This window comes from Cebus imitator, unplaced genomic scaffold, assembly GCF_001604975.1.
Source record: "Cebus imitator isolate Cc_AM_T3 unplaced genomic scaffold, Cebus_imitator-1.0 Scaffold83, whole genome shotgun sequence".
NCBI lineage: Eukaryota > Metazoa > Chordata > Mammalia > Primates > Cebidae > Cebus > Cebus imitator.
The window spans coordinates 5,173,112-5,184,723 of record NW_016107398.1 but is presented as its reverse complement, the minus strand read 5'-3'; the positions used below and the strand labels follow the sequence as shown (position 1 = coordinate 5,184,723).

The following is an 11,612-nucleotide window of genomic DNA, read 5'->3' as shown; positions in this document are numbered from 1 at the left end:
AAAAAAAAAAAATGAAAAAAGCTGGCAGCAAAAGAAATATACATCAACAATACAATGGTAAATATGGTATATACGTACAATTGTATATTCACGCACAATAATGAAAAAGAAAGACTTACTGATACTACAATCAGGTAACTCTCACAGATATGATGTAAAGTGAAGTAAGTCAAACACAAAAGAGTACTTAGTATACATAAAAGAAGACATTTATAATTCCATTTGTATGGAGTTAAAGACTCTACACTTATCCATGGAGCTCAAAGTGGTGCTTATCTTTAGGAAAGGAAGGCAGTGATTGGGAGAAGGACCTGGGGCACTTTGGGATGCTGGCAAAGTTCCATATTTCTATCTGGCAGGGTGATTATATGGGTGTGTTTCATTTGTAAATATTCATCAAGCTCTGTACCTAAGACCTGTTCATTTTTATCTGTGTATGTTACATATACATCAACAAAAGTTTATTTAAATTTTTTTAATTTAAAAAAAAAAAAAAAGGCCAGGTGTGGTGGCTCGCACCTGTAATCCCAGCATTTTGGGAGGCCGAGGCAAGTGGATCATTCGAGGTCAGGAGTTTGAAACTAGCTTGGCCAACATGGTGAAACCCCGTCTCTACTAAAAATACAAAATTTCGCTAGGCGTGAGCACTTGTAATCCCAGCTACTTGGGGGGCTGAGGCATGAGAATCAGCTTGAACCTGGGAGGCAGAGATTGCAGTGAGCCGAGATCACACCACTACACTCCAGCCAGGACAACAGAGCAAGACTCAGTCTCAAAAAGAAAGCTTTAAGTTTGCAAACCCTATGACACAATGTCACTTCTAAGAATTAGACCCATAGAAATAATTAAGATCGTATTGCAAAGGTTTTATCTTAAGGGCATTCAATCTGAAATTACCTATAATTACAAATGATCATGTGCCTTCTATCATTAGTGAAATATAGTATGTTACAGCAAACATCATGCCTCCATTTGTTAAAATATATACATATGAATATACATTAATTCTTGCTGTATATATCATAAAGACTATACACTAAATTATAGCAGTTATAGTGAAAGGTGGATTTAGATAATTTTTATCTATATTAAAATTTTAAATTATATTTGAAATACCAGAAAGCTGTAATAAATAGGAAAAAGTAATAAATGCCTATAAACTATCAAATTCTAACATTTTACCATATTTGGTTTAGATTTTCTTAAAGAAATAAAACGCAGAAACAATTTGAGCCTCTGTCTTTCCCTCTCCAATCCCATTATCTCCTTTCTCAGAAAAGAAAACACAATCTTAAATTTAGTTTTCATCATCTTCATGTATATTATTCCATTGTAATTACAAATGCATGTATTCAGAAATAATATGTCGTCTGTCTCTGCATGTTTTAAATGTTATACTGCATGTTAGTTACGCTATTTTCTAGTTTCTCTAAAATAAGTATTGTTTCCAAGTTATTTTCAAAATAATTATGGACATACAGCAAATGCAACCTTTTAGGTAGTGCAGAAAACCTGCACTATGTCAGAATTCCAAGCCTGAGAAAACATATTTATCAATCATGTTTTATAAAGTCAGAACTATAACCATCACTAAATCTTGATGTCCTCATACAAGAGCTAGCATATACTAAGTGCTCAAAAATATCTGTGAAATGAAATGAATCTACAAGTCAGTCTTGGGATAGAACTGGATGTTGTAGGATTATTCATACTCAGATTGGACAGGGAACCCCCAAAATAAGGAGGCTTTACAAAGTTTAGTGGTTAGGTTTCAAGCATTTACTCCAGAAACTTCCTACTCTCTCCTCTGCCATAAGAAGCAAACATTTATCAAGGCAGGCTCTGTTCAAACTGGCACTGATATTATGGATAATGCAGGATACTATGATAATTCATCATTCAACTTTCAATTGAAAAGCAGCAACAGGACAGGTACGGTGGCTAATGCCTGTAATCCCAGAACGTTGGGAGGCCGAGGCAAGCAGATCACCTGAGGTCACGAGTTTGAGACCAGCCTGGTCTCAAACCCCGTCTCTACTAAAAATACAAAAATTAGCCAGGCATGGTGGCGAGTGTGTATAGTCCCAGCTATTCGGGAGGCTGAGACAAGGGAATCGCTTGAACTCAGGAAGTGGAGGTTGCAGTAAGCTGAGATTGCACCGCTGCACTCCACCCTGGGCGATAGAGTGAAACTCTGTCTCAAAAAAATAAATAAAAATAAAAACAAATAAAAAATTTTAAAAACCAGCAACAAAAATGGCAAAAGGTCTGCTATTATTTTCTACTTGTTCAAGATTTCCAGAGGTCCTATTTATAGAAGAAGCTCAGGACTGAATCTAGTAAAGTCATACTTATTGTATTACATTTATTTCATACTGTGGTAGGGCAGAAATGATTTCTATATCATCAATCTACTTACATGAAAGTGCAGGATAATTGTCCAAATTAGGCCAAGGATTATGGATGGGTTTCCATCAATTATATCAGTAACATGAATATTTATTAGCTTGATCTGGAAAACATGAAATGCAGGTTAAATGGAGGAAATATTCCAGAGCATTAATCTCTCTTGTTAATTTTTTTTCTCTTTTTTTTTTTTTAAAGATGGAGTTTCACCAAGTTGGTCAGGCTGGTCTTGAACTCCCGACCTCAGGTGATCCGCCCACCTCGGCCTCCCAGAGTGCTGGGATTACTGGCGTGAGCCACCACACCCAGCCATCTCCTGTGAATTTTCAAATGAAATTTATACTTACTGATCGGTTTCTTAGGAATGTCAAGGCATGTTCTATATTGATTCTACACTGGAATGTATTAGATCCTTTATCCCGAGGCTGCAAAATTCAAGCAAATATATTACTCAGAAAAAATGAAATACATTTTTTGTAAATCAACAGAAAGTTTCTCAGTGTCATTTAAAAATCTTACCAACTGTTGCCCAGAAAGTACTTCTAGCAGATCCAGGAGGACATGCCCCTTTTTAACGTCTGTGAATAGGTCAGATATAACGGAGGGAGAAGAATGCTACAGAAGAAAAAAAGAAAAATAATCATTTAAACTTTGGTTCAAAAACAATACCTTTAAGAATATCATAAATGTGCTTTGTGAAAAACTAAAATTCAGTAATGACTTTCTTCTTAAGAGAATGTGAGAGAACATGCAACGATTCATAGCAAAACATGGTAAGAAAAGCAGCTAATTTAATTTCTCTTATGGCACATTTCCAGTAACACAACACCCTTTCTGCATGGAGCTTTCACTGACAGCTTAAAACCTGTGCACCTAAGTGGCATCAAAGACATTTAGAATCAGCCGCTATTGACCCATCTGGAGAACAGATTACATTTCTGGAGTAAGCTGCTTATGTATTTACCCTTTGTTAGAATTACAAGCATCATGTTGAAATGGACAGAGAGAAAACAGTGTGAGTGGTCTGTGAGAAGAGGCTCATTCACTGTGTATCTAGGTTACTCTAGACACTCAGCATCAGTGTGGTAAGGATGGCACAGTGATTATGATCAAGGCCTCTGAGTCCACACTGTCTGGTTTTATATCCCAGCACTATCACTTACAAGCTGTGTGACCACACGCCAAGTCACATAACTCCTCTGTACCACAGTTTCCTTGACCTTTAAATAGGCATATTACTATCTATCTCAGAGGGATGTTGTGAAATCATTTGTCAGGAGTTGTCGTAATCATTACATTTAAAGAGTTTAGGACAGTTTCTGGCTAGGCACAGTGGCTCATGCCTGTAATCCCAGCACTTTGGGAGGCTGAGGCAGGCGGATCACGAGGTCAAGAGATAGAGACCATCCTGGCTAACATGGTGAAACCCTGACTCTATTAAAAATACACAAATTAGGCCGGGAGCGGTGGCTCAAGCCTGTAATCCCAGCACTTTGGGAGGCCGAGGCGGGTGGATCACGAGGTCAAGAGATCGAGACCATCCTGGTCAACATGGTGAAACCCCGTCTCTACTAAAAATACACAAATTAGCTGGATGTGGTGGCGCGTGCCTGTAGTCCCAGCTACTTGGAAGACTGAGACACAAGAATCGCATGAACCCAGGAGGCAGTTGCAGTAAGCCAAGATCACACCACTGCACTCCAGACTGGCAACAGAGTCAGACCCCATCTCAAAAAAATAAAAAGTTTAGGACACTTTCTAATGCATAATATTCATTACATGCAAATCAGTTATTACTGTATTTCACCTGATACAAAAGATGTGATTAATTTGAATATTTCTACAGCACTATCCTATATCCTTAACAAAAGTACCTTTTTTCCTGTGTTGAGAAAAAGTAACTAATACATCAAAACAAGATCAAGGTAACTTTTAGCACATTCTTTCAAGAAAAGACATTCCACAACCTTTTACCTGTCATCACCAGTACCATTTTTAAATGGCTTCTTGGGGTCAAAACAGAAGGAGCAGGGGGAGTAACAAATAGATTTATAACCTAATTTGGTCTTTGTTTGCTTACCCTGGCCAACTGTGAGTTTACCCAGCACGTGAAGGTTTTCTTCTGAGTGTCTTCCTGTTCAGCTACAAAGAAAGAACATCAGCAGTTATAAAACCAGAATCCTTAGAAACCTCCTGCACACATTAAAGCTGCAAAGGTCTGTCACGCTAGGTGTGTCCTTTGTTTCACAAGCTTACAATTTCCAGTCTAAATTGTAGATATTTGTCCAAGTAGTGTTTCAGAAAAAGCACGTTGATTTTTTTTTTTAAAAAAAAACCATGGGTTTGTTGACAACAGACAATGGTTTTTAATATTTTTTACTGACTAAAGAATTAGGACCATGGTGCTGTGGTTCACATTTGTAATCCCAGCACTTTGGGAGGCTGAGGCCGTGGATCACCTGAGGTCAAGAGTTCAAGACCAGCCTGGGCAACATGGGGAAACCCCGTTTCTACTAAAAATACAAAAATTACCCAGGTGTGGTGGCACACACCTGCAGCCCCAGCTACTAGAAAGGCTGAGGCAGGAGAATCACTTGAATCCAGGAGGCAGAGGTTGCAGTGAGCTAAGATGGTGCCACTGCACTCCAGCCTGGGCAACAAAGAGAGACTTCATCTCAAAAAAAAAGAAAGAAAGAAAAAAATAAAATAAAAAAACAAGTAGGAGTCAAGGGGAAGACCTGAACCCTCAGAGTATATCCCACCTTGCCCCTCTGAACAGGAATGGCCCCCACACTGACACCAGGCCTTCCCTAGCCCTCTACCCCGATATTCAGCAGACAATCTCAGCACCGAGGTTAAGAGTTAGCCCTGCATTCAAGAACTGAGCTTCCATCTCCCCGGGCCTCCTCACCTGATGGGCAGGGTTAAGAATAGGCCCGGACACCCATTGCACCCTGTGCCCAATGCTCATGGCCTTGCCACCATCAATCTCAAGGTCACTGGGCCTCATCTCACTATACCCTTATCCTTGCTTGTATCAGCCAATGCATACACACATGTACATGCACACACATAAGCATACATGTATATACATGCACACACGTGCACACACACACAGATGCACTCAATTCTCAGGTCCCTCTCATTTCTTTCTTTCTAATTCCCATACGACTCTGCATATCCCTCCAACTTTTCTCATTTCCCACCTCTCCGTAACTCCTAAAACACTTCCACAGATGATAAAATCCATGGTGCACCATCAGCAAAATCCCCTCCGTGCCCAATACCCTCTCTGGTGTTGAGGCTTTGCCTTCCCGCTCTCATGAAAACCTGGCTCTCCTCTGAGAATACCACTTCCCCTGCAGCCTCTCAAGTGGCGGCTTTGCTTTCTCCTGCAGCCCTCGTATCACTGCTTCTTTGCTCCTCATGCCACCTCCAGCCCATCCTCTACCCTCTTTGTCCCTGAAATGCTCAAGCTTTGAATCTCAGGTCGTCAGACTATCCTTGCTACCAAAGTCGTTACCTACCGCTATCATTTCCCACCCTTTCTGCTCCTTCTCCACTGCCACTCCGTCCAATGGAACTCCTGTCTAATTCTTAGTCATTTCTTGTTTACTTATTTATAGACAGGGTCTCACTCTGTTGCTCAAGCTAGAGTGCAGGGGTGTGATCATGGCTCACTGCAGTCTTGACCTCCCAGGCTCCCACGCAGCTGGAACTACATGCATGTACTGCCATGACCAGCCAATTTTTAAAATTTTTTGCAGAGATGGGGGTCACCATGTTGCCCAGTCTCAAAGTCCTAGGCTTAAGCCATCCTCCCAATTCACCTCCCAAAGTGCTGGGATTACAGCTGTGAGCCATCACGCCTGGCCTATTCTTGACAATTTCAATATACACAGCAATGAACTTTCCAATGTCGTGGCCCCTCACTTTCTTGAATTCCTCCTCTCCAATACACTTGTCTTCTGCCCTGCGTCAATCACCTGTCTGTCAGGGTCATTCTCTAGACTGCGTTGTTATTACTAACAACTCCTCCATGATCTCGGTTTCACACATCTCAATTCAGTTCAATCCCTCTAGTGCCCCAACTCCAACAATTCCTCCAGTTCATCAACAACACCAAGCCATTGACTCTGCCCGCTTTTTAGTTTCCCTCACCTCCAGGATGTCCTACCTTTCATTCCTATCCATTTTAAGTTCCATGATCAATTATTACCAACACTCCCTTGCATTTCACCTATTTTGTTCTATTCACTTGACACGTCATGACTGCTCTGTGCACTTTACCCTACACACAGGTTGCTGAATGTGGCTGGAGAAACCACCAAACAGTGCTCACTGGTCTCACCAGCATCCCCACTGGGCCCTCAACGCTGAGAGTAATCACACTCTACCGCCCTCTCTCCCTCCCTAGATGGCAACTTCACCCCTTTTCTTCTTCCTCAAATGTCCAATACGTCCTCTCCCATCGTTAAACTCAGCTGAGACCTTGCTTCCCACCCCCTCATCTAACAAGCTGCAAAAGTGCTCTGCCTCCAACCTATCAGCAAAGATGAACTAGCCTCACTCAGATCTAAAGCCAGTCTTTTCACTTGTACACTATATCCCATCCCTGTGCTCCCACACAAGAACATTCTGCTCCTACCTCTTCCACATCATCCTCTTCCTCCCCTCCCATAGACAATCTCCGTAAGTAGACAGCCATGCTCTTAATTCTCCCATCCAAAAACAAACCTCTCTCGACGCCAGTTCCCCACTAGCCATTACTTCATTTATCTGCTCCTTTGTGGCAAAGCTCCTCCAACAGTTTGTGTTCACTGTCCCCAGGTCTCCTCCTCACTCACTCTTAACTGAACCCATACCAGTTAGGTCCCTGACATTCCACTGAAATGGCTTTTTCATCATGGTCACTCGAATCAAGATCCTCGATGACTCACTTTCACTAAAACCAAGGTCCCTTCTCAACCCTCATCCTGCTGCACCCATCGGCAGCATCTGATACAGATGATCACTCTCCTCTCCTGCTTCCAGGACCCAGACTCCTGATGTTCCTCCTTCATCATGGTTGCCTCCTCCCTTTCTTTCACGTTTCATATCTAATGCCTCCAGATATTCTGTTAGGTCCACCTTCACAATAGATTCAGGATATGACCACTTCTCACCACCTCCATCACCACCACCCTGGCCCAAGTCACCATGACCATCACCTGGATTACTATGACAGACTCCTAACAGGTATTCCTTCCAGCTCTGCCCCCAAACTACAATGCTCAGCAGAGCAGGCAGAGTGATGCTGCCAAAATGTTCACTCAGATCAGGAAACTCCTTTGCTCAAAACCCTGCAAGGGCTCCTCCCTTCACCCCCCATGATGACTACAAGCCCCAGCACCATCTGCCCTTCCCTGCTTCCCACTTGCTCCTTCTGCCCCAACCACTCTGGCCTCCTGTATTCCTCAAGCTCCCAGGCCCATTCCTACCAGAGGGCTTCGGCACAGGCTGTGCTTTCTTCTAGGAATGTTCTTTCTACAGTTATCCACAGGCGAAGTCCCTCAGCTCCTTTAAATCCTGGCTCAGACAACACCTCATCTAAGAGGTCTGCCCTGACTGTCCTATCTAAAGCTGTAACACCCCCAACTCATGATCCCTCCTGTCCTGCTCTACTCTGTTTTGTTGTTGTTTTTCCGGGAGTGCTTATCTCTTTTAACATTCCAGGTAAATGACTTATGCAAGAGGTTTATTGTTAATGTCTCACTCTCCTCTCAATAGAATTTAAGCACCACAACACAGGCAAAGATGCTTTCTCTGTGATATGTCCCAACTGCCTTGAAAAGCTTGGCCCAGAGTAAGCCCAAAATAAATATTTTCTGAAATAATAATGTTTTGGGCAGGGTGCAGTGGCTCATGCCTGTAATCCCAGCACTTTGGGAGGCCAAGGCGGGCAGATCACAAGGTCAGGAGTTCAAAACCAGTTTGAGGTGAAACCCTATCTCTATGAAAAATACAAAAATTAGCCAGGCGTGGTGACACGTGCCTGTAATCCCAGCTACTCAGGAGGCTGAGGCCGGAAAATCGCTTGAACCCAGGAGGCAGAGGTTGCAGTGGGCCAAGACAGCACCACTGCACTCCAGCATGAGCAACAGAGCAAGACTCCGTCTCAAAAACAAACAAAAAGTTTTGTTTGTTTTTTTAATTTAGTAGAGATGAGGTCTGACTGTGTTGCCCAGGCTGGTCTTGAACTCCTGGACTCAAGCACTCTTTCCACGTTGGCCTCCTGAAGTGCTGGAATTACAAGTGTCACCTAATGATAATGTTTTTAATTATTATTGTGGTTGTTATATTTTGTTTACTATATTGAAGCAAAACTACCTTTATGAGTTCACAGTCCTTTCTCTTAAAGTTGTCTGTTCTACCTTCTACTACATTATTTTCCTTGGACTTTTCTCTCCCTTATTAATCTCTAATAGTCATAGTGAATTGAAATTGTTGGTATTTGACCTGCAATATTTGTAAAAGTATGACATATAATTTAAGTTCTGGAAAAATTTTGAGGCAGACAAGAGCTTTGGCTGAAGAATTAGAAGAAGGCCCAGCAGTGTAAATGGAATTTTGTGGTATTTACAATTGCCTAGTAAGTATTGCAACTGAGTAAGAATTAAAGATGCACCAAGCCTCACTGGAATTATTTTCTTTTTTAATCCATTCCATTTTTTATGCATTACCAGTTTAAATTAGTTACAGCCTACTGATCTACATTTTATAGGGTGCTCAATAATTGCTAACTGAACTAAATTGAGTTCTGATAAGCCAACTGGATAATTCAGGCTTTTGAGAGTTATTCCTGTTTTAAATACACTTCTCTTAACCAAATAATTCCAGAGCACCACAATTTTGTCCTATAATTCAAAATTATACTAAATCTCCTACAATCTCTGAGAAATGTTTTCTTTGTTTTGTCCCCAGTATCAGAAGATAAACTTTTAAACATATTGCCAGTACATACTGCCACTTACCAAAAAAAAAAAAAAAAAAATGCCACAAAGGCTAATTTTGTGTCTTAATAGAAAAAAACTACTGAAGAAGTTTTTGTGATTCCAGGATCAAGTTATACATACACGTCATACACTAATCAGGGTCATATGTAAAAGCAGAGAGGGCCCTATCCATTCCTACCATTAGAGCAGACATTCAAAATGAAAACAAACAATGACAACAAAAAAACAAAGATTACTCTCTTCCTTATTTTTAAGGGACCAAGAGAGATTTTTCTTTCTGGATGATAAAGTGTAAAAAAGAAACTAATCAGCAATATTATCAGGAGTTACCGTGAGGGAGGAGCATGATTCAACAACCTCAGAGGAGGTGAGACGCAGCATGAAACTGAGTGCAAAAGAGCATTGAGTACCTTCGGAGTCGTAGTAATCCACGCCCACCTGGAAACCTCAGCCATTTTGAGCTATTTCCAAATAAGATGGGGGTCATTTCATTTGCATGGGATACTAGACAAAAGGGGTCTTATACTAAGCAACCTGGGACTATGAACTTTCCTAGCTGAGGCTGTTCGAATGGAGCAGCTAATCTGAGAGTAAACTGAGGAGCATTCCCTTATAGACACATAAACTTGAATTTAAAATTACCAAAACTTTTCTAAGGAAGAGTTGAAGTTACCTCCGTCCTAATCTGATTAAACTCTCATGAAACAAGGGAAAAAACAGTAAGAGGAGCAGCCAGAACAAATCCCCACAGGTATTCTCCAGTTAGCAAAGAAAACAGTGCGCAAATGCAATCTTCAGAAAAAAGATTTGGAAAGGAATCTGCATGGCTTTGAACTCGTTGTCCAAACTTAGAGAATGTCTCTTCATCCTGGAAATCAGAACCCCTTAAATGCAATAAAGACCCTTTGCTTAGTGGCAAACAAAGATGTCCCAGGTGCAATTAAACACCTTTGTAGCAGCTCAATTAAATGGTTTCGTATGGGCCATTCTGTTTATCCCTTGACACACTTTTCTCACTTTTTCACACTGCTTTATCCCTGAATGGCAGTATTCAACGGGAACCAGAGCCAAATAGCTCACCCTATGGCAGGATAAGGCACCTTTTGTTCTTTTCAAAGGCTGGCCCATTGGGGAAAAAAATAATTGAGAGCCACGTGCTTATAGCAACTTAATAAAACTCTTCTTAGAATGGCATGTAGAGAATAGGGCTTTTTAATCAGCAGATGTTAGGGATAGGAAAAGCAAAGAAATAAAGAGACTAATACAATCTACTACAATGATTAATGTCTGTAAAAATGCTAAGGGAAAAGAGAATGAGAAATTCTCTATCTTGATTTTTCAGGCAAATATACATACACAATGTAGGAAAATGTGGTCAGTGAATTTTATTCTGGCCCATATGAGTATCTGTGATTATCATCCTAGAAAAATATTCACCTGGATTTGAGAAATGAGGCACAGAAGCCAAAGATTTTTCTCTAGGAGTCATTACCATAAAAATACATTTAATCCCTGAGTTTGTTCTGATTCAGTCTGTTTTCGTGAGCGGACATCTCCTATGCTTAGCCAGAAGGGAACTAAACTGAAAGCAAATTGAGTTAATCTAATTAAAGGGTATGGATTTTCATTTTAAAGCTCATTATAAAACTACCATGGCTACTAAATCTCATCAAGGTTGCTTCCCAAAAGTTGGTCTAAAATGTTGACTCCGGGAGTCCTTCCTGGTAGTAAGAGTTCAAAAGCAGTTACCTGAGGCTAAGAATCACTAGCTTTCATTTTCACATAACTGCACTAGAGGAAGTCTTATGACCTCTACCTAGCCAAGAATTTCTCTTCTCCTCCTATGATTGGATGATTAATAACAGGTTTATTGCATGTGGCCCCAGATTCATTACTTTGATCTTTCACTCTCCTTATTAAAATTGTTTGATAATTCCCTAATTCCTTACTGAATAAATGATCAATTCTTAGCCTAACATTCCAGGTCATTTGTAACTTGGCTCCACGACTCCTCTACTCATATCCTATTTCTCTGGACAAACTGGGATATCTACAATTCCCCAACAACGTTTCACCCTTTTCTGCATTGCCTCACTACTGGAATGACCACTCTTTCCCATCTCTCTGTGTTCATAGAAACATCAGCACCCAGCAAATGTCAGCATTTAATCAACATTTATTAAAATCGAACATATCCAGTTTAAAAGGTCC

At 40.9% G+C, this 11,612-nt stretch overlaps 1 protein-coding gene across 11 annotated transcripts in view; it reads right to left on the bottom strand.

The window, feature by feature from the left end:
- SYNE2 (spectrin repeat containing nuclear envelope protein 2) overlaps positions 1-11,612 on the bottom strand; it is a 405,273-nt gene that overhangs the window by 304,091 nt on the left and 89,570 nt on the right. For all 11 annotated transcript variants that reach the window (XM_017533965.2, XM_017533967.2, XM_017533970.2 and 8 more), the window contains 4 exons: positions 4,487-4,548; positions 2,926-3,021; positions 2,754-2,831; positions 2,420-2,512 (listed from right to left, as the gene is read on the bottom strand). In XM_017533965.2, coding sequence (XP_017389454.1) covers positions 2,420-2,512; positions 2,754-2,831; positions 2,926-3,021; positions 4,487-4,548 — 329 coding nt within the window. The remainder of the gene's footprint in view (positions 1-2,419; positions 2,513-2,753; positions 2,832-2,925; positions 3,022-4,486; positions 4,549-11,612) is intronic.